The 21,907-nt window shown below is 43.5% G+C and overlaps 1 protein-coding gene and 1 long non-coding RNA gene across 7 annotated transcripts in view; one reads left to right on the forward strand and one right to left on the reverse strand.

Annotated features, from left to right (window-relative positions):
• Positions 1-10,769, forward strand: part of ARHGEF10 (Rho guanine nucleotide exchange factor 10) — a 170,578-nt gene extending 159,809 nt beyond the window's left edge. For all 6 annotated transcript variants that reach the window (XM_005289689.5, XM_065590165.1, XM_005289688.5 and 3 more), the window contains 2 exons: positions 1,865-1,987; positions 6,957-10,769. In XM_005289689.5, the coding sequence (XP_005289746.2) occupies positions 1,865-1,987; positions 6,957-7,471 (638 nt within the window). In that variant the 3' untranslated portion in view covers positions 7,472-10,769. The remainder of the gene's footprint in view (positions 1-1,864; positions 1,988-6,956) is intronic.
• LOC122173555 (uncharacterized) overlaps positions 1-21,907 on the reverse strand; it is a 124,854-nt gene that overhangs the window by 32,819 nt on the left and 70,128 nt on the right. The window lies entirely within an intron of this gene.

Genomic DNA, 21,907 nt, shown 5'->3' on the forward strand with positions numbered 1-21,907 from the left:
CCCCTGTTTATTGTTTAATTTAGTGGTTCTCAAACTTTTTTTTTTGCAGACCACTTAATGATCTTTCCAAATGTTGTTTGTACTGTTAGCTAACTATGGTAAAGCACTTTGGATAAAAGCGCTATATTAAAAAAAACCCTTAATAATAATTAATGTTTTTTTGGTTTTACAAATAAAAGCACATAACTCATATTTTAATACCAGTAGTCTTACCTTTCTAAGGTGATGGATGTGCCCTCTCTACCCCGCCACAGCAGCCCCTGAGCTGGGGCTGGGAAGGAGGGCCATCTCTCCCTGGCAGCCGTAGCCCTGGAGCTGGGGAAAGTCGCCTTTTTCTCTGGCTGCCGCAGCCCTGCATGTCCCAAATTCCCCCCACCCCGTCTTCTCACCCCACTGTCCCCTCCCACCTGCCCTCTATTCCCCCCAAGGCCACCACCTCACCTTACATGTGCATTTTCTCCAGGGTCCAGGCACCTAATTAGTGGAGCTATGCCTGCGCGGCTCCACTAATTAGGTGGGTGGCCCTTCATTCTCTCGTGTCTGGCCGCCCAGGCGCACATCTTAGAGGGAACAATCTGCAGACCACCTGATGGAGCTCGCGGACCACTGGTTTGAGAACCTCTGGTTTAATGAATAAATCTGAAGCCATTTTGCTCTGGCATACATTCTTACTCCAGATAGCTGAAAAATCCATTCTATTACTTTACAAAAGAGATACAAGTTATAAGGACCAGCAAGAAAGGGAACATTGAAGAAATGACACCATAGAGGAAACTTTTTACATTGTCAAATGTAAAATAATGAAATGTAATTCAATCCTGATATTCTAATTATTATTTTCTATCCCTTTCTATATGTAACCTAGCCTTTTTATTTATTTATTTATTTTATTTTACCACAACTCCAGACTAAGCAGAGGTTTTCATTGAACTGTCCACAATGAAGATCTAGTCTTTCTTCCTAAGTGGTTACAGTTAATGTGGAACCTAGCAATATGTATAAATAGTTTACATTATTCCTTTCCATGTGCGTTATTTTACATTTGTCAATGCTGAATTTCATCAGCATCATGCTATCCATTCACCTAATGTTATTAGATCTCTTTGGAGTTCTCCACAATCTTTTCTAGTAATGGCCATACTAAAAAATGTCATGTCCTCTGCAGATTTTGCCGTCTCACTCTTCACTGCTATGCCAGAACCTCACTGAATATATAAATCAATACTTAACCTAATATGGAGTTTTGGGGGACCCAGGCCAACACTTTAGTCCATCTCTTTGTTTCTGTCTCTTAGCCAGTTTCTAATTCAGGACATAATGTCACCTCTTGTCACAGAACTACTTAGTTTCCATTCATGAGGGAGGCTGTTAAAGACTTTTTGAAAGTCCATGTGCTTTGAATCAATCAGTTATATTTTTCCCCCTCAAAAGCTATGAGGATTTTGAGCAATCCCAAAATACACCAAACTGTTACAGAAAAGTAGAAAAATATGCAGTTATGCTCATGAAATATGGACAGTGTTGAGTCTTGAACACAATGTAACACTGTAGCCTTTTATAATTCTGTTTGTATTATATAGTATTGTAGTGTTGCTACGAAGAATATGTAAAAGTAACCTGTTTGTAGAAGTAATATATAGCTGCTTTCAGCAGCATTTCAAAAGTAATTTCATTTCATGCGGGTTATATGGCATGCAAGTAAAGTTTCAAGGCCTTGCTTCAGCAAAATATTTAAGCTTCTGCTTAAATGTTTTGCTGAATCAGAGCCCATAACAATGTAATTATGTGCAGTTTACTGTAGGTTACCTTTACAAAATCAAAGGTTATGTCCGTTAAATAATGCAGCTCTCTCTGAATTTCACAGGACACCAACGTGTTTCTGTGACCAGTCTGCTGGTGTGCCATGGATTATTGTTAGTTGGAACAAATCTGGGTATTATAGTAGCACTACCAGTGCCTCGTTTGCAAGGAATTCCAAAAGTAACGGGTGAGTAAAATTTTTCATATATTTTTGTATGATGGTATGCTGAAGACTGGATTTGCAGTACATTGGTCAATAAATCAAGTAAATGTGTAAAATTTTGTGTATTGTATAGACATGGTTTGAGCTTTTTTATGAGTATTTGTTGATCCTACTTAGTTTTATTGTATATCTGTAACATATTTCTATTGTCTTCTGTTATTTTTGCTTTATTAAATCAGCGTCCATGACTACAACTGATGTTGTTCTTTTGAGGCAGAGTGGGATGGAGATTAGTTCTTCAAGCCATGTATTATGGAGGGAAGAAACCTCTGTGTCTAAGATTGGAACAGCCTTTCCACTGTAAAGAGAAATGTTGTTCTCCTCTACAGCTTTTGGAAATGTTATACCAGAAAGCAAATTGGCATGTCAGAGGAGAGTCAAGGGGGTGTTTATTTCCAAATTTGGAGAGAAATGGCATACTGCATTTGGAGAGATGGGTATTGAAAGTTCAGTGTTTTTCCTGATTGGTTATTTTTGTGACATGATCACTTCATAACATTGAGGTCTTGAACTGTAAAATTTGACTTATTGGTTAGCTTTTGACAACGATAGTGTTTGGGGGCCTGCTGAAGTGATAAGGCACCTTATTTTGGTAGGTTTCAGAGTAGCAGCCGTGTTAGTCTGTCTCTGCAAAAAGAACAGGAGTACTTGTGGCACCTTAGAGACTAACAAATTTATTAGAGCATAAGCTTTCGTGGACTACAGCCCACTTATGCATCCGAAGAAGTGGGCTGTAGTCCACGAAAGCTTATGCTCTAATAAATTTGATAGTCTCTAAGGTGCCACAAGTACTCCTGTTCTTTTTGCTTATTTTGGTAGTTATTCATTTCTGAGATAGAAACATCAGAACTCTGCCGACATTTTGGAAACATTTCAATTCTGATCTTAACTACCATAATAAAGCAAGGTTCAAAAAGGTGTGCTGGATGTGGCATAGGTGAAGCTACAGTTTGGTTTCAGAACTTCACCTAGAATTTCTGAGTTGTGGAGGGAAGCAGGAAGACCTTATAAGCCAAGCAGTTTATATCTAGTTTCCATAATAAACTTTTTAAAACCAAAACTCCTGTAACTTTACAAAAATAAAAATAAGATTGACTACTATTCAGAAAAATAACAATATGTATCAATAACTTAAGAGAAGACAACATTATGTTTTTAATTGGCAAACCTAAAAACATTAATGTTTAGGAGAAACTTTAAAAATAGATGGATTGTATGGAAATCATAGTTAAAGTCATAAAAAAAAACCTTTAACTTTTAACCTCCCATTTCCACTTTGGTTATTTTGTCTGAACTGTAATTCTTAAATTTATTTTGGGATTGAGAGTTTTTCTATGGACCTTAGGAGGTCCAAAGCTCCAGGCATATTAAATTTGGAGAAAATATACTTTTATAGTTTGCAGGTTGAGTATCAGGAATGTGAATCTCAGAGCACCGATTTTTATAATTGCCTCACTTCATATGTGTGTCTCTAATAGCAATTGTGATGGTTCATCATTACACCTTGCACTTACTATATAAGGGCTTGTCTGCACAGTGGGGAAATGCACTTTACATAGGGTTGCCAGGCGTCTGGTTTTCAACCGAAACATCTGGTCGAAAAGGGACCCTGGCAGCTACGGTCAGCACCCGTGACTGGGCCATTAAAAGTCTGGTCGGCAGCGCAGCAGGGCTAAGGCAGGCTCCCTGCCTGCCCTGGCTTCGCTCAGTGCCCGGAAGCGGCCAGCATGTCCCTGCAACCCCTAGGCGCAGGGGCGATCAGGGAAGTTCTGCATGCTGCCCCCGGTGCCAGCTCCACAGCTTCCCATTGGCTGGGAACCGCAGCCAGCGTGAGCTGCAGTGACAGCGCCTGCAGGCGCGGGCAGCGCACACCGCACAGAGCTGCCTGGCTGCACCTTCGCCTAGGGGCCAGAGCTGGACATGCCAGCCACTTCCAGGAGCAGCGCAGAGCCAGGGCAGGCAGGGAGTCTGCCTTAGCCCCACTGCGCCACTGACTGGGAGCCACCTGAGATAAGCGCTGCCTGGCTGGAGATCACATCGTGAACCCCCTCCCACACTCCAACCCCCTGCCCCAGGTCGGAACACCCTCCTGCATCCTAACTCCCTCCCAGACACTGCACCTCCTGCAGCACCCCACTCCCTGCCCCATTCCAGAGCCCCCTCCCGCACCCTGAACTCCTCATTTCTGGCCCCACCCCAGAGCCTGAACCCCCAGCTGGAGCCCTCACCTTCTCCTGCACTCCAACCCCCTGCCCCAGCCCAGTGAAAATGAGTGCTGGTGGGGGAGAGCAAGTGACTGAGGAAGGGGGGCTGGAGTGAGAGGGGCGGGGCCTCCGAGAAGGGGCGGGGTAGGGGTGGGGCAAGGATGTTCAGTTTTGTGCAATTAGAAAGTTGCCAACTCTAGCTTTAGAGGGTGTGATTTCTAAAGCACACCAACATGTTGCGCGTTAATTAGTCCATGTGCTGCTACACATTCAGTGTTCCATATTATGCTTTAACGTAGTGCTGTTTGAAACGGTACTATGTTAAAGCACACTAGGGAGCCTTTACTGCACATCAGTAGCAGAGGTGCTGGAACTATTTGTATAGTGGGGGTGCTGAGAGCCATTGAATCAAACTGTAAACCCTGTATATAATGGAAACCACTTCAAGCCAGGGGTGCAGCAGCACCCCTAGTTCCAGCACCTATGATCAGTAGGGTCTACATGGACCAATTAATGCCCAACACATTAGTGTGCTCTAGAAATCATCCCCCCATGGAATGTATTACCTCACTGTGTAGACAAGCCCTAAGTGATAGAATTTCATGATCACAGCCTAACAATATGTCAAACATGGGAGATAATGCGAAACTTTTTGATGCACGTCTGGTATCTCACAGTATGCAAGTCACACCAATAGCATGCACATAGGACACCTGTTCTGTTTTCAGCTTGCATCAGGTGAACACATGGTGATGGTTTGGAGTGAACTGAGGTAGTAGTGTTCTCGGGGGTATCCCATGGTCCTTGCTTTCCAGCTGATCTGCATCAGGGTTCTGGGTCTCAGAAAGATCCTGGTTCTCAAGGGACAGCTCCTCTCCAGCATCTTCCCACTGAAGCTCTACTGGACCTTGCTGGTCATCCTCGAGGTGGGGGAGATTGCGGCCAATGGACTCCACGTGGTGTCTTGAAAAAGTTGTGCTATACTTATGTAGGATCCTGTCTAGTTTATCATAAAATGGACAGGTCATATGGCCCTTGCCAAATTGCCTCCTTCTGTCCCTCGTTTCAATGTACTTACTTCTGAGTGGCTTGCTCTTTATCCAGCACGGTTCAGCATCTCAGTCATGACACCTTGTGGACATCTACTTGTCAGTGTCCGCAAAAAGGTCTTTATTCTTCTGGCTGGCCACAAAAGTGGCATACACTGACGCTTCTCCCCAGATAGTGATGAGATCCAGGGTCTCAGCACATCTCCAAGCAGCTGTGCAAGGCATGTTGTTGGGCTTCTGGAGTGCCATCGTAGTTGTATTGCAAGAATATTGAAACACTCAGTAACGGAGGGGAAGGGGGAGAAATGGACATGCAAATTGGCAAATTCTGGCTCTGCGTCAGCTTTTAAAGAAGTGGGGGGAGGAGGGGGAAATTCCTGGGGACTTGACACCAGAGCATGGGAAGGTACACAGGGGAACAGATAGATCAGTAATTGTCTACCCACAAGGCACAGTGGGATAACCATTGGAGGCATGGAGAAAGTGGTGTGCAGCAATTGCGTCCACATGAACAATATAGACCACACTAATTCAATTTGCAGCAAACCCAGCGTTAGTAGCAAATTTTGAGTTAGTGCATGGTGATGGTCTGCATCATGTGTATGCAACCATTTTCAAATGGAATCAGCTTGGTTTGATCTGCTTTAAAAGCCTTGTGAAGACAAGCCCTTAGATGATGTGTGTAGATATGCCAACTCTGTTTCTCTTTACAGCTTACTGATCTGAGATACATCCACCTGTGTCTGTTTGGAACCTTGATTTACTATATATGCATTTGTCACAGATTCACATAATCTGTCTATCTTTGGGTATCTCACAACTTTCTCTCATTCCAAATTATGCCTGGTTCTTCCTGAGGCCAATGATCTTGTCTGACATACAGGCACATCTCAGGACCACATCCCCCCACCCAGGTGGGAGTATGTATGGCAGAATGTTGCATCTTTTCTCCACTCTGTAGAAAGATCCACATATTTTCAAGTTAGTAAAGATCATCTGAATTTAGCCCTGGCAATTTGCTTTTGGTGCCAGCTTTTGACTGACAGTTTAAATCCTTCTTTTCTCCTCCAATGTCCCACAGCCTAAATACTTTTTAAAAAAAATTAAATTGAGATTGCTCATTCACCATTTGTCCTGTGAATGCACCACTGCAACTAGAGATCAGCACTTCAGGGCAAATCCTACCCCATCCTCCGTGGGTGTGGAGTGCCCTCCTGCACTGGAATTGATGTGTTTATACTATTCAAGAGGCGAGGAATAGGATTAACTGAAAACCTTTCATTTTGTTGGGGAGTCTTGGAGAAAGCAGGTAATGTTAAGGTAGTGACAATGCCAGTTAAAACAAGTCAGCTGAGGATTTCTTTACTCTTGCTGTTGTGAAAACAGAGTACAAAAGTATGAACTAAATGTCAACTTACTCTTCATGTCCTGCTTTTAGCAGATTTCTGTTCCAGCCCTAATGCATCTTTAATGTACTTTAGATTTTTTTTGTAAATTATTCCATGTTTCATTTCAGTAAATATATGAAGAAACTGTTACGTGCTGTGTTTCTTTTGACAGGGTTATGCAAGTCTAATTGAAATGATTTGTTGTGAGAATGAACTAGTTGTTGTGTAAAACAGTGATCCAAAATGAGTGAGATTAATATTACATAACCTTTTCATTTTTCTTTGGCTTCAGGAAGGGGAATGGTATCCTATCATGCACATAATGGCCCAGTCAAATTCCTTGTAATGGTTACAGCTGTAAACAAGAAAAACAAAAGCAAATCAAGAAACAGTCTACCTCCTAACTCCGAATCTAAAGAAGATGACCAAAAAAATGTCCTGCACAATGACAGACCAAGCTCTTCCCTAAGTAACACTCATGACACTGCAGTATGGCTAGGTGGTTCAGTAGGATCCATTGCACAAAGAAGTGACATGTCTTCATCTTCTGGGTCCCTAACATTGTCTCATGGGTCAAATTCCCTAGAACGTAGGCCGGAGGACAGCACCATTTATGAGCTCTTGAAGGATCAAAACATCTCACTTAAAAATAAAAGACAGCGATCCAGGAAAATGAAAGCAAGTTCAGTATTAGTCATCTCTGGAGGACAAGGACATAGAAGGGTGAACAAGAAGTCCAAGCAGCAGCGACAGGATGAACTGGTATCTTCTGTGATGGTTTGGCAGATTCCGCTATTAAACATCTAAGTGACTAAAACCATGTTAAATGGTGACTTTTTACAAAGTCATTTGATTTCATTCCTAAACTCTACATTTGTTATGATGCTTTGTCTTTTAAAGGGATTTCTGATGTAATCTTACTACAGTGAATACCAAGGACCAAACCCTGCAGCCATTACTCATGTGAGCAGTCCTGTTGAAGTCAATTGGATTGATCACCTGGGTAAAGGCTGCAAGATAGATTCCTAACCTATTTAGAACATCCTACCTTATTACAATATTGAAAATATTTAGCTGCTGCTGAGGGCTCTGCTACTTAAAATATTGGGGATATATCAGACCCTTTTAAATGGTTTTAGAATCTCCACTTTATTTATATTCAAGTTTATATCTGTCATTATTATGATTCGTAGCACTTAGGAGAGGCAGGGAAGATATACCATTTCACATGCTGTTTTTTGCTTTCTTAAGTCAGCACTTTTTTCAAAAGTGATTCTTGCATGTACTGTACAAAGTAGCAAATATTTTGAGCAATAAATATACTAATAAAGGATAACAGGTTAATTCAGTAATCACTATATAATATAATTCAACAAGAAAGTGTATGGGTTCGACCAAAAAAATTAACAGTCAGATAGGCTAATTGTTTTTGTATCTTTCAAAGCAAAAATACATTGTTTTTTAATAATATTGAGCATTAGAAATTAACAATGCTGGAGGGGGAAAAAGTGTGTTAACAGCATTGGAAGATGTGATATCTATCTATATTGTTTACCTTTACTCTTTAGTGGAGGCCCCTGCACATGATGATTTGGGACAAATAGAAAATACAATACAGGTTGAAGATACAAAATAGATGTGCATTCTAACTAACTTCTTGGTGCCAGTGTTGGCAGTGCATTCTGTTTCTGGCAGTGGGGTGTACTTCTAGCATCACGGGTATGTAGAAAATCTGTGTGCCATTTTTAACAATACATAAATTTTCATTCTGTGATAGCAGTGAAGCAATTAAAACATGAAGAGGTACATGGTTACACAGTGAATAAATGCAGGGAATTAATACTGAGTATAAGACCATCTGAATATATCAATATCTACAGGAAACGCACATAGTAATGCAGGCATTCATCTGAAATCAATTAATGTGCACTTTAGGCATGACTACAGGCTAAAATCCACTACGTAATGTCGGTACATAGAAGTGTGCTCTAGTGCTCATCTGCAAGCAGCAGGGACATGGCCATCTCTCAGCAGTAGTCACCCCTCCTAAGCCTGCCAGAATTTCAGATAAATAGCTTCTTTCCATAAAATGAATACTGTAAAGACAGAGCCAGATTCTCTGCTGCACCCAGTCTTTGCTGATGGTCACGGGGCAAGGAAGGTTCAAATGGATTAACTGGGGGTTTCTCTAGACTACATCAGCTGGTAACTAACCCCAAGAGACTGTCCACCAGCTGAGAATGTCTGGATCTTTGGCCACCTGCCCATCCACCTTTCTGGCATATCCTGTCTCACCCCCCTTCCATGTCCAGGGCCAGCGTGGAAGAGGACTATTCTGGGGGAATTCTCAACTAGAAAGATCCAGGCATTTTCCAGCCAGTTTATGCCACTCCGGTAGTGCTAAGGGGCCAAACTGCAAGAGGGAACCTGGCCATATATTCTCATGTAACAAGTAGAATTGTATGTTGCCTCAGTAAGTTAGAGTGCAGTGGGAATTTTATTAGAATTTAGGGTGCTATAGGTCAAATTACTTTATGGGAGGGAGTAGCCACCTCACTGGGTGTGACAATGAAACAAAGCCTCCAGTTCAGAAAAGGACTGTACTGAAGCATGTTTGTCTTGAATATGGATGCTTTCCTGAACTAGGGTCTAACTAGGGGATAGCCTGAGTACTAGAAAACATAAAAGAGGCCAGGTAAATCTATGCCTATCAAGCTTCATTTGGATGTCGTAAACTCTACAGCACATGACCATCAACAGAATGTAAGAGCATAGAATATGAGCAAAAAATTTGCTAAAGCAGAATAAATGCCAAATGTTTGCATTGGCTAGAGTCAAGTAAACAACATAAGGTTTTGATTACCTAAATAAAGTGCATATACTTTGGGGCTATTTTTATTCCAGCTTGGAAAAAAGGTTTCCACATACTTCAAATGACGTCCGTCACCTCTGATATAAACTGCTTAATCTCACCAAGCAGTCAGATCTGTGTGGGCAGACCCTTGTGGCAGCGCAGAATCTCACTGACTTCAGTGGAATTCTCCACAAGCATAAAAATCCACCTGTGCAGATCTGACTGCAGGGTCAGGGCCTAAAATTCTTATTCTATGCCCATTGCCAACGTATCTGATTGTTTCATTGGGTGTTGTCCCTTGCTTACTTTATTAAAGTATTAAATTTTGATTAAAATTTAACTTCAGGATAAAAAACAAATGTGGACTGGCTTTTATTCGTAAACTATATGTAAGCCTTGTCCTTCTGCTTCTCTGCAAAGAGAAGAAACCAGTTCTGATTCCGCACGGTGCCCATGTTTGGAATTCTATTGCCAGGCATGTCTGGCATGAAGGATTGCACCCACAGTTACACAGCTCTTTATTATTGGTAACAGCGGGCTGGGTCCACAAGCCCCCGCCATGTTGAACTGGAATTCCATGCATGGAAGATTTGCAGGATCCGCTACTACAACTACACAACTATCTATTTTAACATTTTAGGAGGCAAATCTCCTAATATTCTAGCCAAAATATACTTTTCTTTTGTTTATAAACAGTAGAAACACAGCACAGTCATGCTCCTATGAAAGTCAATGGGAGTTTTGCTACTGACTTCAATAGTAACAGGACTGGGCCCATGATTTATCTTTCTTTAATTATAACTTTTTGCAAGTAAGCACTATATAAGCATTACTAGGATATGAGGCAAAGAGAAGCTTTAGAGCATGTTATAAAACTATACATCAAAGTTCTAGCCAGAGATCAAACTCAATGTCCAATGTTTGCTTTGTGATATACTGCTAACTTGTATTACATTAACACCAAAAGCAAGCCAAAGGTACTTTTACAGTCGATAAGAAAACTTGATAGATACATTTGACTGTGTTGCTAGGTAGGTCAGATTTGGCTTCTAATGTCACTTTAAGATGTGGAAAAAACTTAAGAGGAAAGGGGAAATAGTGTAACCACTACAATACGTTACATGTTATGTTTTTAACAAATAATATCTATGTTATAGTGTGAGCCATAACTGTGTATTTGTGTCAAAAGTAAACTCAAGAAAATGTTTGTTTTAAAAAAAAACTGTGAATAAAAAAATTAAACTTCAAAAATATATTTCTTTGTTAATCATTTTACCAATGGAAAACCTAAGGGCTACAATTTGTGGTGTACAGAAATATATATCAAGAATGTGCATTCTTTTCAAATGGATATGTGGAGGGGAAAGTAAGACATATACCTAAGAGACCAAAGAGATATATTTTTGAATTTATTCCAGCTCTAGGGACCTAGTCACCACCAAATACACTTTCTGTGGGTGCCAGATACTGAAGGTGCCATGGGCTTTCAAAACTTGGCACTGTGTGTCTGGACCCTAATGCTGATCCACAGTAAAATTTCCACCACACTGTCCCCATGGAATAAAATGTCCAAGTCTGTGACAATGCATAAAAAGTGAAATCCATTAATGAGGGAAATGAGCATGGGGAGGGAGTTAATTCATGTTAACACAGGAAATGAGTTTTCAGAGGCTGCCTGATAATTCTATTGCAGTTAATCAGCCCTAAATGGTAAATAGAGGAGTTCATGATCAGGGCTGGATTAACCCATGGGCTTTAAGGGCTACAGCCCAGGGCCCCAGGCTAAAGGGTTCCCCGGCACAGGAGAGCTCAGGCAGGCTGCTTGCATGACGTGGCCCCATGCCGCTCCCGGAAGTGGCCAGCTGCTGGCACGTCTCTGTGGCCCCTGGCGGGGGGGCGGCTCCACGTGCTGCTCCCACCCCCAGTATAGTCCCCACAGCTCCCCCATTGGCCAGGAACTGGCCAGTGGGAACTGCAGGGGCAGTGTTTGCGGTCATGGGATGCACACGGAGACACGTTGTTCCCCTCCCCTCGGGCATGCAGAGATGTGCCAGCAGCCGGACACTTCTGTGAGCGGTGTGGAGCCATGGCATGCAGGCAGGCAGCCAGCCTGAGTCCTGCTGCACTGCCGTCCAGGAGCCGCCTGTGGTAAGTGCCTCCTGGCCAGAGCCTGCACCTCCCCCCCCCCCCGCACCCCTGCCCCAGATCAGAATATCCTCCTGCACCAAACTCCCTCCCAGATCCTGCACGCCCACCTGCACCACAACCCCCTGCCCTAGGGCAGAATCCACTCCTGCACTAAACTCCCTCCAAGAGGCTGCACCCCTCACCCTCTCCTGCACCCCAACACTCTGCCCCAGCCTGGAGCCCCCTCCTGCACTCAAACTCCCTCCCAGACCCCACAACCCCTCCTGCACCCCAACCCCTGCCCCGTCGGAATCCACTCCTGAATCAAACTCTCTCCCAGAGCCTGCACCCACCACCCTCTCCTGCACCCCAACACTCTGCCCCAGCCTGGAGCCCCCTCCTGCACCCAAACTCCCTCCCAGACCCCACACCCCCTCCTGCACCCCAACCCCTGCCCCAGTCAGAATCCACTCCTGCACCAAACTCCCTCCCAGAGCCTGCACCCACCACCCTCTCCTGCACCCCAACACTCTGCCCCAGTCTGGAGCCCCCTCCTGCACCCAAACTCCCTCCCAGACCCTGCACCCAACTCCCTCCCAGACCCCCAACCCCTTGTCCCAGAGCAGAATCCACTCCTGCACCAAACTCCCTCCCAGAGCCCGCACCTCTCACCCTCTCCTGCACCCAACACTCTGCCTCAGTCTGGAGCCCCCTCCTGCACCCAAACTCTCTCCCAGAAAGAAACTAATATAGCAGCTGTTCTAAGGTAAGAAGTAGGCTATTTTGAATTAACTTAACTATATTCCACATTTTTAAAGACTGAAATTAACCACAGAATGGCCTTATGTTAATTAAAAGGCAAGTTTAGTATAGCGTTAATAGCCTCGAGGCCATAATTGTGATCATTTTGTTTAGGGTTACCATATTTCAGCGAGCAAAAAAGAGGACGGGAGGAGCCCCGCCCTAGCCCCGCCCCTGCCCCTCCCACTTCCCGCCCCCCCTGACCTCCCAACCCTCCCCCCGTTCCTTGTCCCCTGACTACCCCCTCCTGGGACCCCTGCCCCTAACTGCCCCCCAGGACTATCTAAGCCTCCCTGCCTCTTGTCCCCTGACTGCCCCAACCTTTATCCACACCCCCACCCCCAGACAGACCCCTGGGACTCCCACGCCCCATCCAACCACTCCCCACCCCCTGACAGCCCCCCCCCAGAACTCCCAACCCATCTAAACCCCTCTGCTCCCTGTCCCCTGACTGCTCCGATCCCTCTCCGCACTCCTGCCCCCTGACAGCCCCCCCCAGAACTCCCAACCCATCTAAACCCCTCTGCTCCCTGTCCCCTGACTGCTCCGATCCCTCTCCCCACTCCTGCCCCCTGACAGCTCCCCCCCAGAACTCCCAGCCCCCTACCCCCCCCCGCTCCTTGTCCCCTGACTGCCCCCTCCTGGGACCCCTGCTCCTAACTGCCCTCCAGAACCCCACCCCCTACCTAAGACTCCCTGTTCCTTGTCCCCTAACTGCCCCCTCCTAAGACCCCCCCCCCCAACTGCCCACCAGGACCCTACCCCCTACCTGTACCCTGACTGCCCAAAACTTTCTCCACTCCCCCCAAAAAGCCCCCCCCCCGTTTCTTGACTGCCCCCTCCAGAACCTCCCTGCCCCTTCTCCTGCCCCCCTTACCCTGCTGCTCAGAACAGGGTGTTGGGCTCTGTGCGAGCCGGACACGTGGCTAAGCTCCCCAGCACAACAAAACCCGGTCCCTGGCCCTGCACAACAAAACCCGGTCCCTGGTCCGGACCGGGTTGCAGGGGAGAGCTGCCCTTGTATCAGCACAAAGTGCTCTCGCTCCCGTTTTGCTACGCTGCATGGCAGAAACCGCTCCCAGTTGCAAAAGGGGAGGGCTGCACTTTGTGCTGAGACACTTGCTCAGAATGCAGGGCGGAGCTCCTCTCCAGCTGCTCCGGAGTCCAGCCCGGGACTTTCCTGCAGCCCTCCCAGCCGCTCGCTCTGCTGTGCCGGGGGAGGGGAGAAATCCCGGACATTTTGAGTGCTTTACAAATTCCCCCCGGACGCTATTTTTAGCACAAAAAGGAGGACATGTCCGGGTAAATCCGGACGAATGGTAACCCTAATTTTGTTTTAAATTAGGAAAAAGACTTGTATACAGGGGCCCCACAAAATCTAATAGCCCCAGGCCCACAGGAGAGTTAATCTGGCCCTGTTCATGATTATAGTATTTAGATTCAGCCATGAGGCTTACATCTAGTATGCATAACTTTGTGGTACCTGGGACTGAGCCTAAGAGACTTAGTCCCTTTTGTCTGTATGTGCACTACCGTAAACAAATAATAAATAATACTAAGATGAGCTATTGATTCTTTGCCACAATGAATTACTACTAAAGCTCATATTTTTATTACTGTTCTCCTATTCTCTTTGCAGTTCTGATCAGTGTTGCACTTTTTTCTTACTTGCTTTTCCCTCCTCTCTCTCCAAGGATAGTAGGTATTTCTGTGTACATTTTCCTATCATTGCTATTATTACAGTGGGAACAATAGAGACCCCAAACAAGTGCGAGGTACCATATATACACATAGTAAGAGACAGACTCTGCCCCTAAGAGTTTACAACTGTAGACATATGTGACCGTGGGCAAGTCCCTTATTCTTTCTTTGTCTCAGGGCCCCATCTATAATATGTCTACGGTTGTAAACTCATTATAGATGGGATACTGGGACACAGAAAGAATCAGGGATTTGCCCATGGTCACACATGAAGTCTGTGGCAGAGCACAAAATTGAACCAGATCTTCTGAGCCCTATTCACAAGACCATTGTTCCTTTCTTCCTGTCCAATCTGGTTTTCTTTTCTTAAATGAACACACTACTATGAGCAAAGTGCATTTGGATGTATGCAAAGTACACATAGGTTTGAAACGGACAGTTAATACAAATGCTGTACAGGAATTAGTTTGAATTGCAGCACGTGACTTTGTCTGTGGAATTGATTCAGTGTTTATATGGAGCTTTACATCTTCAGTACATTTGTATAATAATACCCCAGTGAGGGAGATATGTTAGTATTATCCTTGTTTTACAGATGAAGAACCCAAGTTACCAAGAGCTTCAATTACTTGCCCAAAGCTACACAGTGTGTCAGACAGTGAATGCAGATTAAAACCCAGGCCTGGTTCCCAGGCCCATGCTTAATCCTCTAGACCAAGCTGCCTATATGGCAGTAAAAATACCTCACCTTCCCAGGCATCATAGATTCTGTTTCCAAAACTTGACCTGACTGTTGATATGGCCTTAAGATAGTGCACATCACCTAGGGTCTGAGGAACCTGGGTATCTTATGCCATAGCACAAAATGATAGCATTAAGTCACTTCATCATCCAGGTTTAGGAGTTTTCAGCAGCTGTATTGGTTAATCCTGCCTCCCTTGAATGTGAAATGTGTATGTGTGATCAGTTTGTCTGCTATTTGATGCGAGAGAACTAGCTCAAGATCTTCAGGAGGTTTCAGTTTCTTCTGCTTCCTCTTACTTAGACTTGCTGAATATAGCATTTTCTTCAAAGGCATGCTTAGCAACCAGAGAACTGCCTCTGCCAGCAATATCCTCCTTTCACCTCATGTCTTGTCCCTTGGAGGCTAGCTAGCTAGTGTTGGTACCCAACAGGAGGAGAAAATCAAAATACTGTAATGATGGCAATGAAACTCAGGCCTCAGATTAAGGCATCTCAGTACTTACTAGGCATCTGAAGTCTTAATAACGGACTCCATTTTGAAATCAACAAGGTGGACACACACACACACAATACCCAAGAGGGATTGGAATTGCTGATTTCTGAGCATAAATTCAATCTAGTTGGCATTATTGAAACCTGATGGGATGATCCCCGAGCTTAGAATGTTAAAATTAATGGTTACAACCTATTTAGGAAGGATTGAGCGGGCAAAATGGGAGGGTGAGTGGCTCTCTGTCAAAAATGGCATTACCTGTTTCTGAATCACTGAGAGTTAAGAATGAAATTATCTTGAAAGCAAATAGGTCAATATCCTAACAGATAAAGCACAAGATAGGGTGTTGGTATCTACTACAGACCACCAAATCACACTAGGGAACAGGATGACCTATCTATAAAGTGTAGGGGGAAAAAGCTCTGTGATCATGGGAAACATCAGTTTGGGTGACCTATGCTGGAGACCTCTTGCTGCTGTTACTAAAACATCCTTGGACTTTCTAAATATTATAGATGATGAATTCCTAGCTCAAAAAGTTGCATTCAACACAGGGGTATTCGATATTAGCTCTTGCCTTGACAGATAAAAAGGAACTGATCACAGAACTAAAAGTTAATGATCATTTAGGTACAAGTGAACATGGCTTGATCACATTTATAATATGAAAACACAGTCAAGTCCAGACCAGTAATATATATATACTTGGTGCTTTAAAAGGGCCAATTTCACAAAGCTGAAAACAATTATGAGCCAAAACACCAGAGAGGAAGAATTTAATCAGAAAAATGTAAGTAATAACTGGAAATTGGTTAAGAACATTTTATTAGATGCTGTGATAGACTGCTGGGCAACAGCAACTGTAACAGCATTCTGATCACTGGACCACCAATTAAATCAGCCCACAGTTAACCAGAGGGCCAAAGCTGTGCCTGACTGATAGATTGGGGATAGGCTGAAGAGATACAAGGCTAACTAATCCATTACCCCAGAAAGTTGAAAGGCACAGGGAAAAAGTGCTTCGGGGAGGCAGGCTTTTGTGAGTCAGAGCCAGAGCCAGAGCCAGAGCCAGAACCAGGAGAGATTTCTCAGGGAGAAGATATGGGCTGCCTCCCCCCTCCTTGGCAGAGTGAGATAGGAAGTGTATGCTATTGTAAATACTGAGCAGCACAAGATTGTAAGGGTAGTGGGGAGAACACTATAAATAAATTACATAAGGTGTTTGACAAGGAGCAGGTCTCTGCGGGGTCTGAGGCTAGAAAAGAGACATGAGTTGGATGCAGCCCTGTCACAGATGCCCTAAAAGTCACAATCCAGAAAGAAGGCCATAGTGGTTTAAAAACTGGCCTTGTTTAGAGAGGAAGTGACGGCATCTATAAAAAACCCACCATAACAAATGGAAGAAAGGGGAAGTTGATAATAATGAATATAAATCAGAAGTTAGGAATTGTAGAACACTGATAAGGGAAGCAAAGGAACAACTGGAGCAATCTCTCTGACCAGCAGAGTTAAGGACAATAAGTAAGCATTTTTAAGTATATGAGGAACAAACAAACAAACCAAAAATCCTAACAATGGCATTGGTCCATTACTAAATAGAAATTGTAGAATTATCAATAATAATGCAGAAAAGGTATAAGTGTTCAATAAATATTTGTGTATTTGTGGGAAAAAGATGATGTGATATGACTTTCCACTGTAGTAGTATCTCAGGAGGCTGTTAAACAGCAACTAATAAAGTTAAACATTTTTAAATCAGCAAGTCTGGATAACTTGCATCCAAGAGTTTGAAAAGAGCTGACCAGAGCTCATTAGACTGTTGATTTTCAATAAATCTTGGAAGACTGGGGAAGTTCCAGAAGAATATTTTAAAAGGGTAAATGGGGTGACCTGGCTAATTATAGGTCTGTTAGCCGATGAAGTTGATCCCAGACAAGATAATGAAGCAGCTGATATGGGATTTGTTAATAAAGAATTATAGGAGGATAATATAATAATTACATATCAACATGGGTGTATGGAAAATAGCTCTTGACAAACTAACCTGATATCTTTTTTGATGAGTTTACAAGTTTGGTTGATAAAGGTAATAATGTTGGTGTAATATACTTGGACTTTTGTAAGGCATTTGACTTGGTGCCATGCGACATTTTGATTAAAAAACTAGAACAATATAAAATTAACATGGCACACATTATATGGATTAAAAGTTGGCTAACTGATCAATCTTAAAATGTAATTGTAAATGGGGAATCATCACTGAATGGTTGTTTCTAGTGGGATCCTGCAGAGATCATTTCTTGGCCCTATGCTAGTTAACATTTTAACAATGATCTGGAAGAAAACATAAAATTATCAGTGGTAAAGTTTGCAGATGACACAAAAATTGGAGAGTGGTAAATAATGAGGACAGGTCACTGATTCAGAGCAATTTGGATTGCTTGGTAAACTGGGTGCAAGCGAACAATATGCATTTTAATACAGTTAAACGTACCTATCTAGGAACAGAGAATGTAGGCAATACTTATAGAATGGGGGACTCTATCCTGGAAAGCAGTGACTCTGAAAAAGATTTGAGGGTTATGGTGGATAAGCAGATGAACATGAGCTCCTAGTCCAACATCATGGCCAAAGAGGTTAATGTGATCTTTGAATACATAGGCAGGGGAATCTTGAGTAAGAGCAGAGAGGTTATTTTACCTATGTGTTGGCACTGGTGCAACCACTGCTGGAATGCTGTGTCGAGTTTTGGTATCCACAATTCAAGAAGGATGTTGATAAATTAGACAGGGTTCAGAGAAGCACCAGGAGAATAAAGGATTATAAAACATGCTTTGTAGTTGTAGACTCAAGGAGCTCATTCTATTTAACTTAACAAAGAGAAGGTTATGGGGTGATTTGATCAGTCTACAAGTACCTACATGGGGAACAAATGATTGATAATGGACTCTTCAATCTAACAAAGATATAATACGGTCCAATGGCTGGAAGTTGAAGTTGAACAAATTCAGACTGGAAATGCATACATTTTTGACAGTGAGGAATAATTTACCAAGGGTTGTGGTCGATTCTCCATCACTTTTATGATGGGGTCTATTCTCCATCAATTTTAAAACCGAGATTGGATGTTTTTCTAAAAGATATGCTCTAGGAATTGTTTTGGGGAAGTTCTATGGCCTGTATTATACAGGAGGTCAGACTAGATTATCACAATGGTCCCTTCCGGCCTTGGAATCTATGAATAAACCTGAGGCACTGTTAAGTGCCTTGGCCAGACTCCATGAGCTGCTCTGTAAAGGAGCTTAGGCATATGTGGCATGACCTTCAAAAGGTGTATATAAAGAGAACCCATTCCTCCAGCAAAAGGTACCTTGATTGCAGAGCTGCAGGACTACACTCCTATGGAATGTAGCCTCTGATATCCCAGAGGTAATCATGACCTTTTTTAATATATCTGCTAGCCCTAAAGATGAGGAAGAAGACATTAAGGTAAACTCAAACCTTTGAGGTGAAGAGAATTGTGAGATAATTCATTAGGGGGGCAGAATTTTAAGGTATCTAGACTACTAGACACCTCTTGGGATTTTCAAATATGCCTAGGTGCCTAACTCCCATTTGGGTCTGCATCTTTAAGTGTATAAATACCTTTTAAAATCTGACCCTAGGGGTTTAAATCCTTCTCAAGATACAACTTAGTTATAGGGTTAAATAATTTGCACTCTGGGGGTCTTTCAGAGAACTGTCACTGCAGATCCTGACTCTAGGAGTCCTATGCCTTTGCGCCTTGAGTATCCGAGCCATCTTAAATGTCAGTAAACGTGGGGTGAATGCACATTGACTCACAGATCCAAACTTCCCAGTGGTAGTTGTAAAAGACCTTACCATTCATTCCCACTGTTCCCATTTTTCTGCCTGCAGTGCAGGTCACAGGACAGTCCTTATAATCCAACTCAGATGCCTTTTTAAGGTAATTTTTTCATGTTTTCTTTCTAAAAAGACTTTTGCACAGGCTGGTGTGTACCATTGAGGATGATTCCTCATCATGGACTGACCAAGACTGGTAAGTACAACAACTTTGCCATTAACACTCTTGGGGGCAGATTCCGAAACCCTTACTTCCAATGAAGAGCAATTTACACCAGGAGTTGCTGCCACCGAAATAACGAGGAGTCCAATGGCACCTTAAAGACTAACAGATTTATTTGGGCATAAGCTTTCATGGGTAAAAAAACCACCCATAAGCAACAAAGCTTATGCCCAAATAAATCTGTTAGTCCTTAAGGTGGCACCGGACTCCTCGTTGTTTTTGTGGATACAAACTAACATGGCTACCTCCTGATACTTGCCACTGAAATGAGTCTGAGTAAGGATCTCTCAGTCTGGCCCTTGGTGATTACCTACCAAGCTATTGATGAAGAGGAAGTTTCATTAATTAACTTTTTAAGAGAAGCATATTCAGCACCAGGTTGGTTTTCTTGGAGAAGGAAATTATAGTTATGGATTTTTGTAGGAGAAATTAGTAGAAAAAGGATTCCAGGGACAGTTATGATTGGCGAGCAATTTTGGATGGATAATTCCATATTGAAAAGTGGGAAAGAGTAAGAAAGAAGGGAGGTGGTTATTTTGAATTTTTCAAATAAGCTTTGGAATGATTTGAAAATAAAAGTTGGCAGGTTGGGTTTGAGTTTTATTTTATCTGATTCAATCAACTGTAGAAAATAATACCCTCCACTTGTCTTTCGCCTGGCAATTTATATCTCAAAGGTTTTAATTGTATTAGTTAAAATATGTTCTACCTGTTTTATTTTTTAGGTTAATGAAGGGTGGTAATTATATAATCCAACATGACATTCCAGTTTCATGTCATGCATGTTTTTCTTAAATCAAGATTAATGTCCATGTCTGTAGCATTCTATGGTCTCAGCTTCACAAAAACTATGAAACCCAACATTGGAAAAAATCTTTCTTGAGCTACATTTCCCCTCCATCTGCTGTAGCTAGATCTGACACAAGATGCTAACCCTGATACCCTCAACACTAGCCCTTGTCTTTTCATTCTGCTAATTTAGGTCTGTCACATGGCTGCATGAAATTCAGTAAACCAGAAGGCTAAAAAGCAGATCAGCTGAGGTGGGTATGAAGTGTAGACTTCTGAAAATATAACCCTGTCACCTACCTATATGATCTGTCTAGAAGATGTGTGAGTTTTGCAAAGAGATTTAAGATTTTAATTTAGGTTGGCATCTTTAGCTGTGTAACAGAAATATAACAAGCTGATTCTTTGTGTTTGGCAACATTGCACTTGTGATGGTTAGTAATGGAAAAAAGCATGGTAAACCCTGGATGGTGTTGTGTTAAAACACCTTGGAGCTTTTCAGATAAGGGTCTACAGCAGGGGTGGGCAAATTATGGCCTGGGGGCCACATCTGGCCCTCCACATGTTTTAATCCGGTCCTCAAGCTTCTGCCAGGAAGTGGGGTCCAGGGCTTGCCCAGCTCCGGCGCTCCAGCCGGGGAGCAAGGTCAGGGTCTTGCACCACTCCACACAGCTCCTGGATGCAGTGGCATGTCTCCCCTCCGGCTCCTACGCATAGGGACAGCCAGAGGGCTCCACATGCTGTCCCCATCCCAAGCGCTGCCCCCGCAGCTCCCTTGGCCAGGAACTGCAGCCAATGGGAGCTGCAGGGGCGGCACCTGCGGACAGTGCAGCGCGCAGACCCACCTGGCCGCACCTCCACGTAGGAGCCGGAGGGGGGACATGCCGCTGTTTCTGGGAGCTGCTTGAGGTAAGCGCTGCCTGGAGCCTGACCCCCTGACCTCCTCTCACACCCCAACCCCCTACCCCAGCCCTGATTCCCCTTCCGCCCTCTGAACCCCTCTATCCCAGAGCAGAGTACCCTCTTGCACCCCCAACCCCTCATCACCAACTCCACCCCAGAGTCCACACCCCCAGCTGGAGCCCTCCCGCCCCCAAACCCGCAATTTTGTGAGCATTCATGGCCCGCCATACAATGTCCATACCCAGACGTGGCCCTCAGGCCAAAAAATTTGCTCACCCCTGGTCTACAGCTTTCAAATTGGAAGAAGAAAAGAAAGAGTAAGGAATTGTTTATTTTAACTTGCACTTTGGCTGCTGGCACTGAAGCAGACACCTCAGAGGCCAGCATTGTCAAATCTTGTCACCATTATCCTGCACCTACTCTTATATGTATGTACAAGGAAAATGTGTTTGATTCACCTCTGTCAGTTCAAGAATTATGAAGCATGAAGAGGGACAAAATGCTGACATGTTAATGTAGGTTGTACATTTAGGTACGTGAAATACAAAAGAGCAGCCTACAACTGCTGTAAGTCTGTCTGATAAGCGGTAAATGTCTAATATTTAGATATACCAGCTAACAATTGTGCTTAGCAGCAGTTTTGTATACATTCTCTTGCCCATTTGTTACACAGGTGTTAACTTGTATCTCCCAGGAAACACACGTTTGAGAATTTTACCTCACAAATAGAGGAGATAATACCTA

Source organism: Chrysemys picta, chromosome 3, assembly GCF_011386835.1.
Source record: "Chrysemys picta bellii isolate R12L10 chromosome 3, ASM1138683v2, whole genome shotgun sequence".
Lineage (NCBI taxonomy): Eukaryota > Metazoa > Chordata > Testudines > Emydidae > Chrysemys > Chrysemys picta.